Below are 25327 nucleotides of genomic sequence, written 5' to 3' on the forward strand. Positions count from 1 at the left end.
TGAATAACATTTGAAGAATTGATGACCCATTTTCCAAAGCACACTCAAAATGTTAAAACTTTAGAAACAAAGCAAATCTATAAGTTGGATTTTGTTGATATGAAAGAGGTAGGTTAATGATCACTGTCCTAAGGTAAGCAAGAATGCTAAGAAATGAAAAGTTGAACCTTCCAACCCTGAGTTTCCAATGATCTGTGAAGACTATGGAAAAGAGCAATACTACCACGGGCCCTTTTCCCTGGCTCCATCATCAGTAACTGATTCGTGAGTAAAACACCCACTTTGGCGACTGCCTCCTGAGTGAAAATGGACTCTGGACAAAAGCAGTCTTGGGGTGAGGTCTAAAGCACCGCTTCTCCACCAAGGGTGAATTTGCCCACCTTACTCCCATACCCCATGAATGTCTGAAGACACTTGGATGTCACTGTTGGAAAGTGGGTGCTACTGACATCTAGTGGGTAGAGGCCAGGGTTGCTACTATAAATCCTACAAAACACAAGGACAACCACCCACAACACAACCCAAAATGTCAATAGTACCAAGGTTGGGAAACTCTGATTTAAAGTAATAAACTCTTATTAATAAAGAACACAAACCTTTCAAGACCTGACCAGATAATATGGCCCATAGATGATTCAGGGAGTTAATTTCCTTAGTACACTAAAATTAAATTTCCTGTGACAAATTGAAATGTTGAAATGATTCCAGAGTTCTATCATGAGTTAGTAGAGGTAAGATATTTAAATGATCTACTGAAATAGCAGAATGTTTTAAACCAGAAGCACAGAGAGAATCCTAATGGGTCAAATATGGAATCCAAGAGTCATGAGCAAAAGCATTTAATATCAGCTAAATTAACCATAGTAAAGGATGATAGTGGTGGTAAGTGCCATCGAGTCAGTTCTGACTCATCATTGACCCTGAACAGGGTTTCCAAGGAGTGACTGGTGAGCTGGAACCTCCAACCTTGCAGTTCAACTCGACCAGCACATTAACCCACAGTGCCACACCAGGACTCCAGAAAAGGATGATAAAAGTGATCATCTGAGAGAATAGTCTGAACCTTCTTCCATTTTCTAATGGCATGGATTCTGGCCTTAATTCCACGAAAAGATGCACAGAAGGCCTTGAAATATTTGTTGAGTGGAACTGAATATGGATTTTTTATGTATAGTGGGCACAGAAAAGCACCTTATAGTTCGGAGAATTACAAGTGATTACAAGACATTTAGAAACAAGGTGAAAAGAGAAAATTAGTTCCTATACTACCTAACTCAGAAAAACAAAGACCAAAACTTGTAAGCCTGTCAAAAATAAATTCACTATGAAATCATCTGTTTCCAATCATGGTGATTTCCAGAATAACTTTTAGAAAACACCACATACATAGCAATATGGCTTCGAGCTTGCCTACTGGATTAAGTGCAAACTACAAGTAAAGATCGTCTTTCCTCTTAGCCTATGAGCCTTCAACATCCAAGGAGAATGAAGGCTCATTAACTTTTGGTTCACAAAAGAAACACCCCAAAGCTTTGAATGTATACGCCAGTCAGAGGAAAGATTAACTTCCCTATTAGACTGTAAGGAAGAGCTAAAAGAAAACGAAAAAGATGTTGGACCAAGTCTTCCTCTTATTTGTATTTAGAGCTGATTGTCAAAGCAGTGGTCCCTTTAGATCCGAATGGCTCTTAGAGAAATCAAGGAATTCCTACTTAAATGATAGCTGAAAACTTCTAAAACCCAACTACTTACGCAAACACTCTTTTTAAATGATTCTCCCCTTTTTAACTTTGTAGATGGGGAAATAAGAATCAATAATCTCTGGCTGAGGGACTTCAGGCACAATTTGGCAGAGGGCTTTTCTTCCTGTCATGGCCTACTATGGACCTTCATCTGGTTGCTGGCTACAATTAATGTCTAGCATTGTCCAGAAAGAGAAATACCAGAGAACTTTTTCCTTACCTGATAAATTCTATGTTTTACCTCTGACTATTGCTTTGCAATTTTTAAGTTGACTACCTCTATAATGCTTCACATAGGATGCAATCCTCAAAACTATTGCCAAGTGCCTAGAATCCCATTATGAATCTCTTCTCTCCTCCCTACAATCACCTACACAATGAAAGACCTGCTTAATTTAGAGCTTCTCAAAAAATAGATCTTGAAATACTACATTTTATTTATTGAAAGGCACCGATCCCAACCTTTCATTATTTTACCCTTAAAACCAGAATAATCACTTCCCTCAACAAGGAGGATCACCAAAGTCATTAGGGAAATTTTTGACATGTGTTTCTGGGCAACATTTAAGGCAGGAATTAAAATACAGCTATTCCTTCAACATAAGAAACTATATGTGCCCAAGGCTAGGGTCACATGAGTAAGCTGACCACATTATCGGTAAAAGAAACGGTCACGACAGTCATTTTAAGCGCTGATCAGGATCACAAAATGGACTGACTGCGCCCAGTGATTTGAGTAGCCACACATATAAACACAACCTAAATTCCAGTTGATAATGCACACTCTTTGAAGAAGGAAAAAGTAATTATAACAAGGACTATAAAGCCTCCCAGATATAATTTTTCCTTTTTGCACCATAACTTATCTAATTGGATTTGGGATTCTGGGGTCAAGGACTACTGCTATATTTATAAGAGGAGCTCTTCTTATCACGTTGCTGCCTTCTGAACCAAAGGCATGACACGTTTGTGCTTCTGAGTCTTAAAGTAAGGAGATGAACTTTCCAGAAAGATGGTTTACAGAGGCAAAAGTTAAGTATACAGCTTTAAATGCCTGGTCTAAAAACTGAATAAAAACCCACAATTCCTTTGTTGTTAAAATGACTGGTCTACAAGGTTTCAAGAGACAGGGCCACAGTACATAAGTGGGAATGAAGTCAGAAGTTGAAAAGTTACATAAAGTTGGTGTTATCACTTTGAGGGAGACACAAACAATCTTTAAAATAGACAAGGTTACAAAACTTATCTGTTGTTCTTATGATATTTAAATAAATTAACAAAGCAGAACATGTGGTGTTAGTTTTCTTCTTCCTCCTCCTCTTTAATTACAGGGGTACCTAAAATGAAACACAAAATTATTGTGGTCATTCTCAACAGATAGATAAAATCCCAAATGAAAAGAGTTTCTTGTTTACTCAAGAGTTCTGAGATGCTGTGAAGTGTGTGATAATAAAAGTAACTACATAAAATATTCTAATTTCAAATTCTACAAAATACCTCTCAAGAGATTTCTCAAATGGATTAACATAAATACTTAAAACTATTCAGTTCCCCAAATGCAGGCTTGCACATACAAATGCCTAAGGGGTCAGGCAGAAAAATAAAGGAAGCCCTGGACACATCAGAAAACTTTCTTTGCATGTTAAATACAAAGAAATATTCTTCATGTTCCACAAAACATAAAATCCTAATTTCTAGAAATTGAATTTTCATGTGAACTCCCAATTATTCAAAACACAGAGAACAATTTTTTTTTTTTTTTAAATGACTGTCGAGAAAACAAAACACAGCCACAGATCCTAACTGGGCCAAGGAACACTCACTCCTGACCTCTAGCATTTTAACATCTAGCCACAATTTTTTATGTTTTTTTCTGCTTTTAGTGTTTAAGTGTTGACTGAGAACACCTTGTAGATGGTTGATCGATCATGTCTTGTTAAGAGGGAGGTGCAGGTGGAGGACCAACCAGCTCCCCAAGTCAAGATGTCTGCCGCGAGTGCTGGGTCCTTCAAGGTCTCCAGCACCTCTGTGTGACTGTTGGACTTCCAGCTTTTCAGAACAACTCTCCCAGCTGCTTCTCTGGGCCAACTTCAAAGGTTCTGGGGAGCTCAGTCCCCTTCCTCCTCTAGTACAACATGTGCGACGTGCATAGTCTGCTCCCACTTCACTGGGGATACCAGCTGCTTCTACGGCAGCTTCTGGATGTGCTTCGGATGTGTATATTTATTCCGATGAATGATGGAGTGGACGAACACGAAAGGCTCCTTCAAGAGGACTGTCTTTAGCCGGATTCAGCAGCAGCCACACAGTTCTCGATGACCTCAGGCTGCAGATGAACGAGTTTCTCAAAGGCGGCTATCAAAAGCAAAATAGCTGGCAGTGAGCGGTATGGTCCAGGGTCTCCTGCAGCCCACACACATTGTAGCCCAGAACAGGCTGCTCAGCTACCCGCTGGACACGCAGGGAGCAGAGCAGGCTCCCGCCCGTGCCCACCACCTAGCTGCCCATCTTCTGCCGCCACTGCGGCTACCGCATCCTGCAACAGCTCAGCCTCACCCACAGCACCCAACAAAGTCACCTACGCCCCAGCCCAGGGCTCAGGAGACTCAAGGCTGGGACACCAGCCCCACTTGTGTTACCATGGCGACCAAGGCCAGAGTAAGTCTTTTGTTTTGAATGTAAATATGGAATATGGGTCCGGCTTTACACTGTAAATATGCTCTAATATGGATAAGGCCTTAAATTGTTAAGGGAATCAATTCCAGTTTCCCTTAGGGAACTGTGGAAAATCCACTATAGGGAATGGAAAACAACTCTCTATTCTGAGGGTCCAGCTTACACCATTAAAGGTTTCTTCCAGCTGGGTGAAGGGCAGCATTACAAAAGGGAAAATATGCATTTGGTACATAATCAAAAGGAGCTCTGGTAGTGTAGTGGTTACAAGTTGGGTTGCTAACCTCAAGATCAGCAGTTCGAAACTACCAGCCATTTCGCAGGAGAAAGATGAGGCTTTCTGCTCCCGTATAGATTTATAGTCTCGGAAACCCTATACAGGGTCGCTATGGGTCAGAACCAACTCCATGCACATCTCCACCACCATAATGATGATGATGATATTATTTACTTTTTCCCCTCTAGATATTTTTTTCTTTCCACTGGTTCAATCAGGTAGGCTACTATATGCTCTGGGCATCACTGCCTCAAGGGCAGTGTGGAAAGCAGAAACAGTCCTTAATTAACTCTCTTTGTTTTTAAAAATCCTAAACATAAACAGGCTTCACGGGTTTTGATTTTCTAGAGAACCCAGGCTAAGAAAGGGGGAATTTCTCCTTATACTAGAGAGGGCAGAAGAGTGAGAAGTCTGTGGATCTTAGAACAGTGTAAATTCGGGACCTGTTTCCTCATAGCACAACTGGAGGAAGCAAGTGTGTTTTATCTGGAGAGAGAATCCTACAGGCATCAAGAATCCAATTCTCAAAAATGCATTTTCAATGCCTAAGAGTAGCCTGGAAATAACAGGGAATAGCTGTTCCACAGGAGAAAGATGAGGCTTTCTGCTCCTGTAAACATTTATAGCCTCGGGAACCTGGTACAGGGTCACTATGAGTCAGAACTGACTCCACAGCACATAACAGCATTAGTCATAAAGGGATCTTGGGAATGCAGGCAATATGTATCTCAGTGGTAACTTTGGAAGCTTTTCTCATGGCTTGATACTAGAATGGTGGCACAATGCTAGGGAGACCTTGAGAGTAACAGATAAACGTACTAACAGTTCAGCTGAATTGGATATGGGAGGAGGAAAAGATATTTAGAGCCAGACTGTTACTGCTACGTGTTGTCCAGCTGGTTCAGACTCAGTGACTCCACGGACCACGGAACAAAACACTGTCCAGACCTGTGCCATCCCCACAATTACTGTTATGTTTGAACCTAGTGCTACTGCCACTGTGTCAATTCTTCTCATTAGGGGTCTTCCTTTTTTTTTTTTTGCTGACCCTACACTTTACCAAGCATGCTGTCCTTCCTAGGGACTGGTCCCTCCTGATAAGATGTCCAAGGAACAAGAGATGAAGTCTTGGCAACTTTGCTTCCAAAAAGCTTGCCGGCTGTACTTCTTCTAAGACAGATTTGTTTGCTCTTCTGGTTGTTAAGTGCTGTGGAATTGGTTCTGACTCATAGTGACTCTTTATAGGGTTTCCAAGGTGCGGCTGGTGAATTTCAACAACCAACATTGCTCTTCTGGTAGACCATGGTATTTTCAATATTCTTCACCAACACCATAATTCAAATACACTGAATCTTCTCCAGTCTTCCTTATTCATTGTCCAACCTGAAATACCATAGCTTGGGTAAGGCACACCTTACCTTAGTCCTCAATCTTAGTCCTTATCTTTGGTTTTTAACACTTTAAAAAGGTCTTTTGCAGCAGATTTGTCTAATGCAATCCATCCTTTGATTTCTTAACAGCTGCTTCCATGAGAGTTGATTGTGGATCCAAGCAAAATGAAGTCTTTGACAACTTCAATCTTTTCTCCACTTATCATGATGTTGTTTACTGATCCAGTTGTGAGGATTTTCATCTTCTTTATACTGAGGTACAATCCATACTGATCTTCATCAGTAAACATTTCACGTCCTTTTTACTTCCAACAAGCAAGGTTGTGACATGCGCAAGGTTGTTAATGAGTCTTCCTTCAATCCTGATGCCATGTTCTTCTTCACATAATCTAGATTCTGGGATTATCTGCTCAGCATAAGGATTGGATAAGTATGGTGAAAAGATACAACCCTGACTCACACCTTTCCTTATTTGAAACCATTCATAATCTCTTTGTTTAGTTCAAATGACTACCTCTTGGTCTATGTACAAGTTCCTCATGAGCGTAATGAAGGTCTTGAATACCTTTACATAGACAATAAAGCACGTATTTCTGGTTTTCTCTGTTCTCAGCCAAGATCCACCTGACATAAGCAATGGTATCTCTGGTTCCATGTGTTTTTCTGAGTCTAGCTTGAATTTCTGGCAGATCTCTATTGATGTATTGCTGCAACCATTTTTTAATTATCTTCAGAAAAATTTTACTTGAATGTGATAATAATGACATTTGTCGATGATTTCTGCCTTCTGTGAGTCACCTTTATTTGGAATGGGCACAGATATGGGTTTCTTCCAATTGGTTGGCCAGGTAGCTGTCTTTCAAATTTCTTGGCATAGACAAATGAGCGCCTCCAGTACTGCATCAGTTTGTTGAACAGTATCAAGTTGTGTTCTGTCAATTCCTGGAGCCTGTTGTTGTTGGGTTTTTTTTTTTGTCAAAGCCTTCAGTACCATTGGTTTTTGATCATATGCTACCTCTTGAAATGGTTGGACATGGACCAATTCTTTTTGATACAGCGACTTTGTTTATTTGTCTTTTGATGCTTTCTGTATCATTCAATATTCCCATGGTGGTGGTGGTGGTTGGTGTGCTGTGGAGTCAGTTCCAACTCATAGTGACCCTGTATAGGGTTTCCAAGGCTGTGAATCTTTACGGGAGCATAAAACCAAATCTTTCTCTCGTGGAACCACTGGTAGCTTCAAGATTAGCCATGAGATTAGCAGCCCAACTCGTAACCACTAGAATCTTTAAATACTGCAAATCGAGGTTTGAATTTTTTCTTCAGTTCTTTCAGCTTGAGAAATGCTGAGCATGTTCCTCTCTTTTGGTTTGTAACTCCAGCTCTTAGGACATCTTGTAATACTTGACTTTGTCTTTTAGAGCTGCCCTTTAAGTTTTCAGTTCAACTCTTTTGTTTCATCATTTCTTCCATTCATTTCAGCTTCTCTACATTCAAGAATAAGTTTCAGAGTCTTCTGACATTTTTTTTTCTTTTCTTTTCTATGATCTTTTGCTTTCTTCATATATGATGTTCTTGAATTTCTCTCTTAGGTCTTCTGGTCTTCAGTCACTGGTGTCTAATGCATCAAATCTGTTCTTGATATGATCTCTAAATTCAGGTGGGGTTTATTTAAGCCATACTTTGGCTCTCATGGACTTGTTTTCATTTTCTTCAGCTTCATCCTGAATTTGCATGTGAGCAATTGATGGTCTGTTCCACAGTCAGCCCCTGGCCTTGTTTTGGCTGATGGTATGGAACGTCTCCATTCATCTCTTCCCACAGATGGCATCGATCTGGATCTGGTGAGGTCCAGGTCTATAGTTGCTGGTTGTGTTGCTGAAAATTGGTATTTGCAATGAATAAGTCGTTGGTCTTGCAAAATTCTATCCTTCAACCTCCAGCTTCTATCACCAAATCCACATTATCCAGATACGGATCCTTCCTCTTTGTTTCCAACTTTTGCATTCCAATTATCAATGCATCTTGAGTGCATACTTGATCAACTTCAGACTGAATAAGCTGGTAGAAATTTTCGATTTTATCATCATTGGCTTTAGTGGTTGTTGTTGTTGTTGTTAAGTGCCGTTGAGTCGATTCTGACCCATAGAGACCCTGTATAGAGTTTTCGAGGAGCAGCCATTTGAACGAGCAGTTCAAACTGCTTTGCAGTCTGGCGCATTAGCCCACAGCACTGTGGGTAAATTTGAGTAATAGTGGTATTAAGTGGTCTTCCCTGTTGTTGTTGTTGTTGTTGTTACATGCCTTTGAGAGTTGGTTCTGCATCACAGTGACCCTGTAAAGGGTTTCTGAGGCTTTAAACTTTGCGGGACCAGAAAGTCTCATCTTTCTCTCACGGAGCAGCTGGTGGGCTTCAAACACAGACCTTGTGGTTCGCAGTCCAGTGCTTATTGTATGGACCCACTGAACTTTGGTCTTCCTTGTAGGCATATGGATATTATCCTATCACAGAGAGTATTGTACTTCAAAATAAAGCTTGAAATGCTCTTTTTGATGAATGTGATACCATTCCTCTTCAATTTATCATTCCTGGCAGAGTACACCATATGACTGTCTGATTCAAAATGGCCAATATCAGTCCATTTTGGCTCACTAATGCCTAGGAAATCACTATGCCTAGAATGCATTCTATTTCATTTTTGCCCGTTTCCAGTTTTCCTAGATTCATATTTCATACCTTCCATGTTCAGATGTTTACAACTGTTTCTCTTCATTTTGAGTTGTGCCTCATCAGCAAATGAAGGTCCCCAAAAGCTTTGCTCCAGCCACATTAACTTTATTTTGAAGAGCTTTTCAAGTTGTATTCTGAGTGCTTTCCAACCTGAGGATCTCATCTTCCGGTACTATATCTGACGATATTCTGGTGCTATCTGACAGTGTTCCACTGCTATTCATAAGGTTTCCAGTGACTGAACATTTGGAAGTAGTCCATCGCTCCTTCTTTCTAGTCTGTCTTCGTCTGGAAGCTCAGCTGAAACCTACCCCCCCATGAGTGACCCTTCTGGTATTCCAGCATCACAGAAACATACAAACCACGAACAACATACAACAAACTGACAAATAAGTGGTGGAGAGTCAAAATTAGATAGATTTATAATGAAATAACTCTAATATATCTGAGTTTGTGGATTGATATGAAAATCTGCTAAAGGAATTATAATAATATTTGTTAGATACTTACATTGTGTTAAGCAAAATAAAATGATTAACTAAACTATGGTACTTTTATCACCTCCAGTTTTTATATTATAAGAACAAGGCTTTGTGAGATTAATTAGCTAGCGCATGGTCACAAATGCTATAAAGTAGCAAAACTAATGAAGACATTAACCCAGCCAGTCAGTAATATCTTTTGGCACTGAACCAATCTTAAGTTTAGGAAAGACAGTATGAGAAAGCAAGAATGAACATTACAATTTTCACCCACCTGTGAAAAAGCAACTGCCTACCATTTATGTATAGTTATTTTGCAAAATACTTTTGTGACCAGAATAAGCCTAGGTATCTTATAAGCATTTGGTCTAAAGATGGTCTTATGCCAGTTGACTTATCCTAGGAGTTTTTCTCTCACCCTGACCCAAACCTAGACCATTACATTTAAAGTTGGCAAAAATGGCCTTGGAGATTAGAGACAACCTATCATTTTCTTTAGAGTCCTGGTGTGGCGCTGTGGGTTAATGCAGTGGATTACAAAATTGATGTGAACCACAGGTTGGCAGTTCAAGCTCACCAGTCACTCCTTGGAAACCCTGTTCAGGGTCGCTATAGGTCGGAACTGACTCGACAGCACTTAATAACAATCATTTTCTTTAGTTTATTTTCTTTTAATCATGTCACATCATACATTCGTTTGGAAGAAGTACAGCCAGAGTGCTCCCTAGAGGCCAAGATGACCAAACTTTGACTCTCATACTTCGGACATATTGTCAGGAGGGACCAGTCATTGGAGGAGGATATCATGTTTGGTAAAGTGGAGGGTCAGAGAAAAAGAGGAAGACCCCCAACAAGATGGACTGGCCAATTGGCAGCATTGATGGACTCAAGCGTGGTAACAGTAGTGAGGCTGGTCCAGGATCAGGCAATGTTTCATTCTGCTGTGCATAGGGTCGTTGTGAGTCAGGACCAACTCGATGGCACCTAACACCACCACCACCACCATAAATTCAATTCTTATTCATATGAATATTTCCCTGCTGGCTCTGAGCAGTGCTCAGGTCACTCACCATCTAGCTTTTTCAGTCTGGGCACTCTCTTGGTTGCCTCGTCGATCCAGTTCCCCTCTGCAGAGTGTTTCTCTTCCAAGGGATTGCCTACAAACACCAGGTCCTCTAGACATGGCAGTTCTGCCAGCTTCACAAATTCAGCTACAAGGACAAAGAATATATTCTGTTTGAAAAGGGCACATCTTACTGTTAAAATTTGGAGGAGTGGTGAATTACAATAGCACTAATTCTCAATTTGTGGTGATTCACGACAACTCAATATTAAGACTTGAGATTTTGACAGAAGCTATGCCAGTCATACCAGGTAAGTTATTCTCTGAAGACATTATGGAAATGAAGGGAGAAAGAAGACCTATCTTTTCTACTCTTCTGCTATCCATGGTAACAATGGAGTGAGAAGAGATGAGGTTCAGAAGCAAAAAGTGCAACAAATCTGCCTCCAGTGAAAGGTCTCTATGCTGCACTGTGTCCGAGTAGATGAAAGGAAACTGCCTTGTTCATCTTGGAATTCTTTTTGTTTTCTTTCTGTGTGGTTGTTGAGACTATACACAGGAAAACATACCAATTCAACAGTTTCTACATGTACAATTTAGGGTTATTGATTACATTCTTCAAGATGTGCATCCACTCTCCCAATTTTCGGAGATGTTCCTCCCTCATTAGCATTAACTCACTGTCCCTTAAGGTTTCTATCTTCTTTCAAATTGCTGTTGTCATTTTGGTCCCATATAGAAAGTTTTTAAAAGAGTTTGGTAGCATGGTGGTTACAAATCGGGCTGCGAGCCTTAAGGTCAGCAGTTCGAAACTACCAGCTGTTCCGCGGGAGAAAGATGAGGCTTTCTGCTCCCGTAAAGATTTACAGCCTCGGAAACCCTGTACAGGGTCCCTATGAGTCGCAACCAACTCCAAGGCACATAACAACAACAATGCTCAAGGTAGACCTGTTTTACTAGCTAGCTAAACTAGTGTTTTGTTTTTCGATGACCTCAGGGGACATTTTTGATTTAAAGTTTAAAGATGACCTCAGGGCTGAAACCCCATGGGCTTGTTTAATCTTGTAGTCTTATAGAATCCATAACTTATTCTCTGCTCGGTTTACCCCCTTGGGCTGATTACCATGGATGTTCAAACAGTGCGCTCTGCTTGGGGTTTATGATTAGTCTGTTTCTCTGCTCTTTATTTCCTCTTAACCTGTTTTCTCAAAAAAAAAAAACAAAAATACCCCACTGCAGTGGGCCCAGTGAAGACAAAGACAAGTACTGGTTTTAACCAGATCTGGCCCATTATACACATGTAATAAAGCTGTGAACCATAATTGACCCCAGAATGAAGAAATTTTAGTTAAGGAACAAAAAAATTCCCAGATTGATATCATCTTGATGTACTCAGATCACATTTCAAAGCAAGCCATGGAATGGCTGGTTCTGTTGAACCCCACCCCATGCATATTCATGACCACAGTATCTCTTCTCAAGTACCTATTGTTATTGTTAAGTACTGCTGAGTCCTTTCTGAAAGACTCAGCGTGACCCTGTGTAGGGTTTCCAAGAAGCGGCTCATGAGCCTGAACCACCTACCTCGCAGTCCGGTGCATTAACCCACAGTACCACACCAGGGCTCAGATGAATAATTTCCCTCATTTAAGTTCTGATCTGTGTATATAAATCAGCTACCCACCCTGTAATTGGAAAGCTTGTCTTGGTGACTTAGTCCCAACTTCCTTCCTGCTTAGCCAATCAGAGTAAAACTTTCTATCTTCACTTAGGCTGTGTTTGTTCTCAACCGCACTGAATTGGTAAGCTGGGTTGGTACCAGGGTAATAGTTTCAGGAATTCATATACCTTCCATGACTCCAGAAATAATTCCATGAGAATGTGAAATCCTGTTTTATATTTTCCTTCTTTTATCAGGATTCTTTAATAGAATCTTTGCTGAAAATGCTCAATAAATGTTAGTCAGGTACCATCTAATTCTTCTAGTATCATGGCAAAGAAAGTAGTTGTTTATGGAGGCAATCAGTCACAAATTCTACATCCTCTTCCTATTCCTGACTCTCATTATTCCTCTATTGCTCAAGGTGAATAATTACTGTGCCTTGGATGACCATTTGCAAACTCTGTATTACAGATCTCAGGCACTATGCAACAAACTAAGATACAAGACAAAGCACTAAATATGCTACTGGCTACTGGGCTCATTAACTGGGATGTTCCAGGAACCCATGACCCAAAACCTGTAAACCAAATCCCATGAGTTGATTAGTTGTACAAAATCAGCCTCAGCTATTCTTTTTGGATTTTTTTTGGTAAATATGTTTATCACGTAATCTTCGTCAACTCAACTTTTTACAAGTATACAGTTTATTGATAGCAATTAACAGTAATTGACTATGCAACTCTACCATTAATCAATGCTATTTTTCTATTACCACTAACCTCTGTTTGCTCCCTCCTTCCTGCCCCTGGTAGCCACTAGTAAACTATATGTGGGCCTTATTTCACATAGCATAATGTCTTTGAATTCCGTCCATACTGCAGAATGTATTAAGACTTTATTTCTCCTACTGGCATTCCTATATTCCCCAAATACTTGAATGCAGAGAAAAAAGAGATGTGCACACTAATGTTTACTGTAGCATTAGTTCACAATAACCAAACGGTGGAAACAACCTAAATTCCCTCCAATAGATGAATAAAGTGACACTATAAAAATATTTAAAAATGTAAACATCACACTTCTATTTACCAGATTTTTTTCTTTTGATAGCTACTTAAGCCACTTAAATTCATATTTTGGAATTTATTTCTGAGTTAGTCATAAAAGTCAGTCTTTCTGTTTCACTTCTGCACTTTAAATGGGTTAAAACGATCCCTTTTCACCACTGTTATTGTTTTGAATAACGTTTTCCTCCCCAAATCAACTATATTCTAAAAGGGAAAAAAATGATCACCACTAAGTATATTTAAAAAGTGAATGTAGATTCAAATAGTAATATGAAAACTGAAGTTCTAAAAATGCTCGTGTAACTGTATTTAAGTGTGAAAACATCACTCTTTTGATGACATAACACGCAATATGTATGTTAGGAAAAATTCGGTGTTCAGTTATGCCCTGTAATTCTTAAAGTCTTTGAATACACAGTGAGGAGCTCTGAGTGCCAGCAAAGCCATTTTCTCACTCTATGGCATCAACCAACATTAAACATTCCATTCCATTGCTTTACCTATAAAAACTCACATATTCTATTTTTTTAAATACATTTTCTTCTCTATTAGTCTACTATATTCCAGTAACAGCAAAAGTGCATTCAAGTCCCTGGCCCAGTGGTGGAGTTGGTTCCGACTCATAGCGACCCTGTCTGTACAGGGTTTCCGAGGCTGTTAATCTTTATGGGAACAGAACACCTCATCTTTCTCCTGCGGAACAGCTGGCCCAGTGCTACTTTGTATTTGTCACACCATCTCCAGAAGTCTAGATCAGGAATAGCTCACCCTTCATCAAGTGTAATTGTTTTTTAAAGTACTGTTTAACTATTGTCTTCTTCTTCATGCTATCTAAAGATTCAGTTTACTCCTTGGATTGGTTACCATAATTTCAATTCTATGATGGCTTTTATTTGTCTTAATACAACCTAATAAAAGATTGATTCATTTTCTAGTTACCTTCTTTATTCTAAATTGAACTATTAAGAAAATGGTTCAAAGTGACAATTTTCCTATTCTACTTTCCCGTACCATGAGCATGAGTGCTAACAGAGCGCACTATACTTTCAAATTCTACTGTTGAGATCTGAAGGTAATCAAGTTTTGTTGTTGTTGTTATGTGCTGTCAAGTTTTAGATGCTGTTTATATTCCTTTTTGCATCTGTCAAATCTTGGCCCATTTGCATGTGAAAGGAGGCATATATTACAACTGCATATTAACTGTTCAACTTAGAAAAAAACTTGAAAACAATGAATGTAAGAAATTTCTAAAAACTGGAATGGAATTGCTTGTTCCCATGAAATTTCTTAATTTTAGGATTTCTTAACAGCATAACTTTTTACTCGGTCTATAATGACCATTTCCTTGAACAATTCTGAATCTGGAAAAGGAACAATAGTCTTGTCCTTTACATTTTAACACTTGGTTAAAAAAAAAAGGTTTGTGCAATCATGTCTGGAATTCCACTTTACCATAAAAAAACCCATAGAGAGTAAAGCCAATTGTCTTCTTCTGATTTCTGTACATATGTGAGGCAGTCTACACAAGTTCTTTCTGTTTGGGCAGATCTGTGCAGACATATACTTTGTTTTGGCTGGCACTGCAGCTCTATAGCAGAAGGACTGAATATATTCAAATGCTGGTCCTTCTTTCGTCAGGGTCCTTCTTCCAACAAAGATTCATCAATTCATGTAGGAATTCTGGTCAAGGCATCCTGTATCCGCATTCCACCTGTTGAGCACTTCTCAGTTTACCATACAGGGATATGGCATGCTGCACTCTGTTACTAGCTCTGTCTGTAGCATTCCAAATGACCACACATCAGACTTCATTGTAAATCAGTCATACAGTGCAGCCTCCAGAGCTGTCCATTTGATTGTAAATTTTGTACCTTGTCCTGTAATATTTTCATTGTCTTCAATTAACCTCGCTAAACCAAAATCTGCTATTTTGTGCACAAGATTTTTCTCCTATAAGAATATTTGCAGCCCAGAAGTCTCGATGAATATAACTCATTCTTTCAACAATCAACATCAGCAATTTGAGCAGCCACATCAACTACTTGTGGGAGCTTCAAATACTTCCCATCTCCCTCTTTAAGGAAATCTAATAAGGTCCCTTTTGACATAAATTCTGTGACAATGTGAACTGGTTCTTCAGAAACAGCAGCATATAGTGGCACAGATTTATCATGTCTAAATTTTTTCATGATCTGAGCCTCTTGAAGAAAAGCTGCTGGCATCACTAAACCTGGTTTAAGTGTTCTGATTGCTACTTTTGTGGTTCCATTCCATGTATCCATCCATACTTCACCAAAGAAAGCATCCTTGCCCTAATTTAACTTCTAGTTACAAAGATTCTCAAGGGCTTTCCCAGCATCTTTTGCTAGACCTTGAGTGTGAGGTTTCACAGTTGGACACGCAGCTGCTAACTTATGGCATAAACCATTGGCGTGTCCTGGGTAGTGTTTCCCCAGTTTCTGCAGAGTATCAAATTGTGCTCCCGTTGTGGTATAGTATCCACCATTGTCAAGTTTTCTCATTTTGTAGTGTTTCACATTGTCATCCTTTACTTCATCCCACCCATGAGTCCTCGTATGGCACTGTGGGTTAATATGCTGGACTGCAAGTTTGGTTTGAACCACAAGGTTGGCGGTTCAAGCTTACCAGCTGCTCCTAGAAAACCCCATATAGGGTCGCTATAGGTCAGAACCGACTCAACAGCACTTAACAACACAAAGAACCTCATCCCAATTACAAACACAGAGGTGATAAGCACCTTTAATAGTTTCACTCGTTTGGTTCCCAGGATTCAGAAGTAATCTTTCAGCATCTTTTCTACCTATTTTGCCAAAATACCACTCTTGTGCCTGAAGAGAATCTGCAGGAGTATATAAGTGCTGGGGATATGACCGTTCTTTCCTGGAGCAGTTGATCTGGCTTCCCATCAGTCTCCTTCCATATTGTTAATGATCTGAAATCTTTTCCCCTTCTTAAATGAAAAGGTCTTCTGTAGTTCTAGCTTCATAATCATATAAGGCCACAAATACAGTAACAGCACCTATGAAACTAGTAGGGTACCACTGAGAATGAGGAAGCTGTTCCTCCAAAAGAGGATCCCCCATATATGTCATGGAAAGACTGCTAGAACGAACAGATGCCCCCTTTGCTGAAGACGATGGTGCCACTGAAGTGTATTCTGCTCCAAGGTGGCTGGCACTTGTGCTGCCAGGCACTGTAGTGTTCTCAGTGCTGTATTTAATGGCTGGACTCTGGTTGTCTTTGCTTTTAATGCAGCCCATTATCAGATCTGCTCTGGAGCGATGCTCAGGAACTGCTGCTGTGGCTCAGGATGGAAGGGGGGGGGCAGTGGGCGATGGCGAGGCCCGAGAGGCCTTCTCTCTCCCCAACTTCAACCCCCCTTTGAATTCTTAAAGCAACACATTGAAAGCTCTATTGCACAACTTATCACACGATTTCAGAATTACTGCTGTGTCAAGCGAACATCCTCTGAAGTTGAGGGCAGTGACAGCGTCATACTCACTAAACGTATCTCAAGAGCCTGACGCAGCTCATGGCACATAATATAAGGCTTTAGTAAATGCTGAAGGAATAAAGTACAATTTAAAAAGCGAAACAAAGAAGGGCTGCCTTGAGCATTATTCTCTTCTAAGATCTATACAGAATCAAACCGACACCAGCAACTTGAAAGATTAGACAGGAACCTTCTGAGGCCATGAGTTTACGGTGATGGGGGAGGAAGAGTTCACAGAAGGAGCAGGAGAATGACTGCATGACTGAAAGATCGTCATCAGTGCCACTACCTTTGACATGGCGACACTGCTGACATGGCATGCTTCGCTGTGTACAGTCTGAACAACAAAAATGTTTTAAATATGGACAAAAAAAAGCACAAAGTAGTATCAAGTAAGTTTTCAAGTTCAATAACAAGAATTATCAAATTAAAATTGGTTTCTTATAATCTTTAGGCAATAATTTAACATTTTTTCACCCTTTTTAATAGGTCCAAGGCTAGAATTGAGGAATGCTGGTTTGGCGCTGTAGGATAAGCACTGGACCTGCAAGTTGGTTTGAAATGCAAGGTCAGCTGTTCAAACTCACCAGCCGCTCCTTGGAAACCCCATACAGGGTTGCTGTGAGTTGGAAGCAACTCAGTAGGATGTAATAATAACAAGGTCATAATTATATTTATTCTAAGTAAATGTTTAACATAAACATCAAATAATTGGAGTCCTCATATGGCACTGTAGGATAAACATTGGACTGCTAACTGCAAGATTGGTGGTTCAAACCCACCAACCACTCCTTGGAAACCCTATATAGTGTTGCTATGAATTGGAACCTATTTGATGGCACTTAACAATAACAACATGAAGCATTTAGTGGAAATGTAGTAACTCAGAACTATTGATCTCTGTGCTCATAAAAATAGTTCCCATTTTCCATCTTTTTCTTTATTGGGCCTATTCAGTAAGCAGGAAGTAGAAAGCGAGCAAAAAGCCAGTGTTAGCTTACCCCAGTCTTTCACTAGGTTGTTAGACATATAGAGAATCTTCAGTTTCTTCATTACGTGGATCCCTTTCAACTTCTCAATAAAATTGTAGGAGATCCACAGTTCTTCTAATGTGTCCCCTACTACTTCCTGAAAGAGAAAGCAATCTGATTTCTATGCTTGCTTTGAAGCTTTTCCTTTGTCTCCTTCTTTATATAAATCTATAGACAACAGCCTTTCTAGAAAACAGAGACACCTGCCTACCCTTCAGGAGAGCTGAAGGCTGGTGGGGGTGGGTGGGGCTTTTTCTCATTACATAAGACAAGTAGAACAATCTCTTCTACTGTTCAGACTGACTTAAACTTTTTATTTTCTAAGATGGTTTGATTAAGCGGACACTCATAAACCATAACAAAGAATACAGAAATCATCAAGAGGGACAAATAACAGTACTATTTTGCCACTTTTATTAAATAGTGTGGGAGTTCTGGTATGGTGCTATAGGATAAGCACTGTATCACGAGGTTTGTTTGAACCTCAAGGTTGGCAGTTCAAATTCACCAGCTGCTCCTCTCGGAAACCCTATACAGGGTCACTATGAGTTGGAACCGACTCAACAGCACTTGACAACAACAACTAAATTGAATAATATAGTTCGCAAATTACTTTCCTATACAGGGTTGCTATGGGTCAGAACTGACTCAATGGCACTTAACAACATACATTCTAATATTTGAATCTTATAACATCTAAGGTAGGTAAGGTAGGCTTTTTATGTCTATTACAGAAAAAGTAAGGCTTTTAAAAAAAACCAAACACAAAACTACTACTAAATAATAAAATGAGGCCTAAAATTCAGGGTTTGTGGGGTTTTTCTCTGAAATTATAAAAATTTTCAAACATTAAAAAAAATCTAAAGAATGTTATAATCAACACCTGCATGTTCACTACCAATGGGTTACCATTAACGTTTGACAATACTTGTCGTCTACCACTCGTCTGTCAGTTTGTTGTGCTGTGGTGGTTTGTGGGTTGCTGTGATGCTGAAAGCAATGCCACTGATATTTTAAATACCAGCAAAGTCCTCCATGGTGGACAGGTTTGAGTGGAGCTCCCAAACTAACTCTTCTGAAGAGTTAGCCACTGAAAACCTTCTAAACAGCAGAACATTGTCCGACGTAGTGCTGAAGATCCCTCAGGTTGGGGAACACTCCAAATATGAGTGGGGAGGAACTACCACCTCATCGTTGTGGTTGTTGTTACATGCCATCGAGTCTGTTCCGACTCACAGTGACCCTAAACATGAAAGACAGAAACACTGCCTAGTCCTGCGCCATCTTCACAAATGTTATGTTTGAGCCCATTGTTGCTGCCATGGATTCTTCTGTCTTCCTTATTCATTGTCTAGCTTTCACATGTATATGTGGCAAATGAAAATACCATGGCTTGGGTGAAGTGCACCTTAGTCCTCCAAGTGACATCTTTGCTCTTCAACATTTTAAAGAGATCTTGTGTAGCAGATTTGCCTAATGCAATACTTCATTTGATTTCTTAACTACTGCTTCCATGAGTGTTGATTGTGGAGCAAAGTAAAATGAAGTCTTTGACAATTTCAATTTTTTCTCTATTTATCATGATCTTATTTATTGATCTAGTTGTGAGGATTTGTGTTTTCTTTATATTGAAGTGCAAGCCATACTGAAAGCTGTAGTTTTTGATCTTCATCAGAAAGTATTTCAAGTTCTCTTGCTTTCAACAAGCAAGGTTGCATCATCTGTGTATTACAGGTGGTTAATGAGTCTTCCTCCACTCCTGATGCCACATTGTTCTTCATATAAACCAGCTTCTCAGATTATCTGCTCAGCATACAGATTTTGAACAAGTATGGTGAAAGGATACAACCCAGGTACATAATTTTCTTGATTTACAACCATTCAATATCCCCTTGTTCTGTTTGAATAACTGCCTTTTGGTTTTACATGAGCATAATTAATTATTCTGAAATACCTATTTTTCACAATGTTATCCAGAGTTTGTAATGATCCACACAGTTGAATGCCTATGCACAGTCAATAAAGCACAAGTAAACATCTGTGTGGTATTCTCTGCTTCCAACAAAGTTTCATCTGAGGTCAGCAATAACATCCCTGATGCCACGTTCTCTTCTGAATCCAGTTAGAATTTCGGGCAGCTCCTGCCGATGTACTGTTGCAATCATTTTTAAATTACCTCCAGCAAAATTTTACTTGCATGTGACATTAATGTTATTGTTACATAATTTCTACATTCTCTTGAGTCACCTTTCTTTGGAATGGGCAAAACAATGAATCTCTTCCAATCAGTTAGCCAGGAAGCTGTCTTCCAAATTTCTCGACATGTAGATTCTGGAAAGATGGCAATGTGAATAGGTCTAGGTTTCTGACCCTTCCCAGATGTACACCAGGAAATGCAATGTGAAGTCTGTGCATGGTCCTGTAGGGCTCTGAATGTGAGCAGACAGCAGCAGCAAGGAGCTGCAGATGGAACCACGTCAATAAGGAATCTCATACTGTAGGAAAGGCATCTCTTCTACTGTCCTAACACTGCCCTCCCTGTCAGTGAGATGGCTGGCTTCTGCAAATAACTGCAGCAATACACACTCCAGCCAATGTGCAGCTCACCCGTGAACAGAGTAGGGCCTCAAGATCTGGCTCCAAAATAAAAAGGAAAGCTAGCTCAACCTTCCCCGTTTCAGGTGTGCCCAACCTTCCCAGTCCAAGCATGGTGAACAGATGATTGCTGCAGGCCCACTTAGCTCACAGCTTGCCTGAGGCACAGGGACATGCTGGGAGTCCCAGCTGTGAGAGGGCCCTCACAAAGCCAGGGAAGGAGAGGGGCAACCCAGGACTGGGGACTTCTACCAGAGAGTGGTTCATTTTGGGGGGGGCTTTTTGAGCAATTTAAAACAAAACAAAACACAAGATCATTGCCTGGAGTCCATTCTGACTCATGGCCACTCCTTGTGCTACGGAGCAGAATCCCTTTTCTTGCTATAATCTTGACAGAAACATAATCAGACCTTTATTCTGTGGTACTGCTGGATGGACTCATAACAGCAACCCTAAAAACAGTGGTGGTGATGGTGGTGTGCTGTGGAGTCTGTTACAACTCATAGCAACACTGCATAGGGCTTCCGAAGCTATAAATCTTTATGGGAGCAGAAAACCTCATGTGTCTCCCGCAGGACTGCTGGTAGTTCCAAACTGCTGACCTTGAGATTAGCACCCCAATTAATAACCACTACACTACCAGCGCTCCTTTAATAACAGTAGATTAGCTAAGGGCAGAAACACAGCTCTCAGAGAGCAGGGGTGAGAGCAATAGCCAAAAACTGAAGTCTGCACTCTCTGGAAGGTAGACAGGTAAGTGTGCGTTCTCTGTTCTGTTTAGGAACTGCTGAAGGATGGACTCTTAACGGCTGAAGTCTGGACTGAAACAGTTATCAAAGAAAGGGAGGAAGCAGTAAGCAAAGTTGAAGGCTCTGCCCATCTTCTATAAGGCATTTCTTATAGAAAGCAGCATTGTCAAAAACACTGAATATTTTGAGAGAATTGAGAAAGCTAACACTTTGTAAGATTTTAATGCCCTGGATGCAACAAAATATCATAAGGCACACAAAGAAAACTGGAAATGATGGTCCATACACATGAACAAGGCAAAGGACAAGAAATTGCATTTATGGAAGGTTGGAAGAGTATAATAAAACCCTATTAAAGAAGCTCAAAGAACTAGAGAAAATTACAGAGAAAGAAATAAAGGAAATCAGGAAAATAATGCATAAATAAATGAGAATTTAAATAAAAAGGTTGTTGTTAGGTACTGTCAACTCAGCTCCAACCCACAGCAACTCTATGCATGACAGATGACAGAACAAACCTTGCCTGGTCCTGCGCCATACTCACAATTGATCATCTTGATCCTACTCCTGCTGCCACGGTGCCAACACATCTCTTTTTCACTGACCTTCCATGGTACCAAGCATGATGTCCTTCTCCAGGAAATAATCCGTACTGATAACAAGTCCAAAGTACGAGAGACAAGGTTGTACTTCGTCCAACACAGATTTGTTTGTTCTTCTGGCAGCCCATGGTAATTTCAATATTCTTCTCCAACACTGTAACTCAAATGCATCGGTTCTTCTGTGGTCTTCCTTATTCATTATCCAACTTTGATATACATATTTTTGTTGTTAAGTGCCATCAAGTCGGTTCCGACTCATAGCGATCCTGTATAGGGTTTCCAAGGAGCAGCTGGTGGGTTTGAACTGCCAACCTTGTGGCTCGCAGTCTAGTGCTGATCCTACAGTGCCATACCAGGAGTCCTCACATACATATTAGGCTACTGAAAATACCATGGCTTGGGTCAGGCACACCTTAGTCCTCAAACTTGTGTCTTTGCTCTTGAACACTTTAAAGAGGTCTTGTGCCTAATACATTTGCCTAATACATCCTTTGATTTCTTGACTGCTGCTTTCATGAGTGTTGATTGTGGATCCAAGCAAAATGAAGTCTCTGACAACTTCAATTTGTTTCTCTGTTTATCATGATGTTATTTACTGGTCCAGTGGTGAGGATTTTTTGTTTTCTTTGCCCTGAGGTGCAATCCATACTGAAGTTATAGTCTTTGATCCTCATCATTAAGTATTTTAAGTCCTCTTTGCTTCCAGAAAGCAAGATTGCATCATCAGCATATCTGCACAATGCCACATTCTTCTTCATATAATCTAGCCTCTCAGATTATTTGCTCAGTATATAGACTAAGTAAGTATGGTGAAGAATACAAGTCTAGTGTACACTGATACTATCAAAATAAATCTAATAAGGGTGGGTGGGATAGAGGGGGAAAGAAAGTCATTGCATAGAGACAATGAGCTTCTATTAAGGGTGATGGAAAAATTTGGGAACAGATAGTTGAACTACATGATGAGCATAATCACTAAACTGTACATGTGAAAAATATTGAAATGTTTTGTTATGTATATATTTACAAAAAGCATTAAACTGCATGAAGGATATGAAAGAACATATTGGTATAGTGTCCTGGTATACTGTTGAGTGAAAAAGTTAAACTACAGAAGATTATAGTATCAGTATGGAGTCTTATGGCACTGGACTGCTAACCACAAGGTTGGCAGTTCAAACCCACCAGTCACTACTGACAAGATTGCTGAGTCAGAACTGACTTGATGGCACTTGACAACAACAATATCAGTACAAACATATATTACAGATATTTGTCTAAATAAGGGTAAGTCAGAAAGCACTGCTATAAAAATCATAAAACCAGTAACCCAAAATACCAAAATCTGAAGCTATAATTTCCTGATATTTCTTCCATCTAGGTCTATACACTTCTGAAGGTGGAGTTTCCATCTTTCTGGTGTGGCACTGTGGGTTAATTCACCAAACTGCAAAGCTGTTTGAACTGCACGGTCGGCAGTTCAAGCTCACCAGCTGCTCCTCGGAAACTCTATACAGGGTAGCTATGGGTCGGAACCAACTTGCCAGCACTTCACAACAACAACAACGTGTGTGTTAGATCAAGAGCGAGAGAGAATAAGTAAGAATTTAGATACAGGGTTACCTTTGAGGAAGTGACATCTGAGCTGCGATGGGAAGGTTAAAAAGGGGCTGTTGTTAGGCAATGTCTGAGTCATAGCGACCCTATGCACAACAGGACAAAACAATGCCTGGTTCTGTGCCATCCTCACAATTGTTATATTTGAGTCCAATGTTGCTGCCACTGTGTCAATCCATCTTGTTGGGAGCCTTCTTCTTTTCCTGTGACCTTCCACTTTACCCTGACCCTCCACTTTACCAAGCATGATGTTCTTTTCTCCCGGAACTTCCTGTCACCATGCCAAAGTACGAGAGATGAAAGCTTGCCATTCTCTCTTCTGAGAAGCGCTCTAGCTAGACTTCTTCCAAGACAGATTTGTTTGTTCTTCTGGCAGTCTGTGGTACTTTCAATATTCTCCAACACCATAATTCAAATGTATCAATTCTCTAGTCTTCCTTGTTCACTGTCTAATGTGTATGAGGCTATTGAAAATACCATGGCTTGGGTCAGGCATATCTTCATCCTCAAAGTGACATTTTTGCTCTTGAACACTTTAAGGCGGTCTTTTGCAACAGATTTTCCTAATGCAATATATCATTTGTTTTCTTGACTGCTGCTTCCATGAGCATTCATTATGGGTCCAAGCAAAATGAAGACTTTGATGACTTCCATCTTTCCTCCATTTGTCATGATGTTATTTATTAGTACAGTTGTGAGGATTTTTGATTTCTTTATATTGAGGTTCAATCCATATCAGTAAGGATCGCAAGTGCCATAGTCTTTGATCTTCATCACTAAGTATCTCAAATCCTTTTCACAGTGTCAGCAAGATCATGTCATCTGCATAACACAGATTGTTAATGAGTTGAGGAACTGTTGTTGTTACAAGCTGTGGAGTCAATTCTGACTCATAGCAACCCTAGATAGGATTTCTGAAGTGCAACTGGTAGGTTTGAACCACTGACACTGTGGTTAGTAGTCCAGTGCTTATCCTACAACATTACACAAGGACTCCAGTTAAGGACCTTGTTAAGTTCCATCAAAATGGTCCCAACTAATTGCGACCCTGTATAGGGTTTCTAAAGAACAGCTGGTGGGTTTAAACTGCTGAACTCATGGTTAGCAGTCCAGTGCTTATCTTATGGCACCACACCAGGACTTCAGTTAAGGAACTAGCAAAGTGGAAATCCAAAAGAGCACAGTTGCAGACTAAAGAAAAAGAAAGAAGGTCAGTGATTGGAGATTTCTAACGAGGACAAAGAGTAACATGAAACAAGATCACAAAGGAAGGCAGCAACCAGATCATATATATTAATGGACTTATAATGGGCCTTAATAAGCAGTATTCCTAAGCAGTAAATAAACACCCTCCTTTCAAGTTAACATTCTGTTTTCCACTCTAAGGTAGTGATCTGAAATTCACTGAGGTGGCAGCCATTTAAATTGTGAAAAGGCTGCTGTATCTCAATGAATAATTCAACCAGAAGGTGAACCTTTTTGAAGCCCAGCATCTACCCTTCTCTGCAGCTTTGACTACCAAACTGCTGACTATGGTGTATGTACCCACACACACTCAAAGAAATCCAACTGTTGGATCCTATTGATAGGCGTGTATAGAAAGTGAAGAGATCTAAGGAAGTAATAGTTGAGTCTGATAAAATCTCATATACGCCTTTGTTGTTGTTAAGTGCTGTCGAGCTGGTTCCAACTCATATAGGGTTTCTGAGGAGTAGCTGGTAGGTTTGAACTACTGACCTTGTGATTTGCAGTCCAATGTTGATCCTACAGCACCACACCAGAAGTTCATATATGCCTTTATTCCTGCATAATTTATTTGTGTTATCTGGTTAATATATTAGATTTCACAGGAGAAATTCCATACTACAGACATACGTGAGAACTGGGGTTCTGTAAGTATCTAGGGAACGTGAAGGGTTTACCATATTGATCCTAAAAATTTGGGGAAACATTAATTTGCAAATTCTTCCCTTATAGTTACTTCAAAGTAATTTTTAACCTAAAGTATAATATACGCTGAATTTTTATACTATAATGACTTGTAGAATTGACATTATGACATTATTTATGGCTCAGAGGATGATGAGCTGGCAAAATATCTTTAAATGTATCAATCTTTTAATAGATCAT

At 39.9% G+C, this 25327-nt stretch overlaps 1 protein-coding gene and 1 pseudogene across 1 annotated transcript in view; both read right to left on the minus strand.

The window, feature by feature from the left end:
• Positions 1–2955: 2955 nt before the first annotated feature.
• The window catches only part of DNAL1 (dynein, axonemal, light chain 1), a 47451-nt gene continuing 25079 nt past the window's right edge, over positions 2956–25327 (minus strand). Inside the window, exons 6-8 of the mRNA XM_006865543.1 lie at positions 17605–17731; positions 10367–10507; positions 2956–3079 (exon numbers count right to left, since the gene is read on the minus strand). Of these exons, the coding sequence (XP_006865605.1) occupies positions 3039–3079; positions 10367–10507; positions 17605–17731 (309 nt within the window). The 3' untranslated portion in view covers positions 2956–3038. The remainder of the gene's footprint in view (positions 3080–10366; positions 10508–17604; positions 17732–25327) is intronic.
• LOC102830100 lies at positions 12545–16193 on the minus strand (annotated as a pseudogene).

This window comes from Chrysochloris asiatica, unplaced genomic scaffold, assembly GCF_000296735.1.
Source record: "Chrysochloris asiatica unplaced genomic scaffold, ChrAsi1.0 scaffold00079, whole genome shotgun sequence".
NCBI lineage: Eukaryota > Metazoa > Chordata > Mammalia > Afrosoricida > Chrysochloridae > Chrysochloris > Chrysochloris asiatica.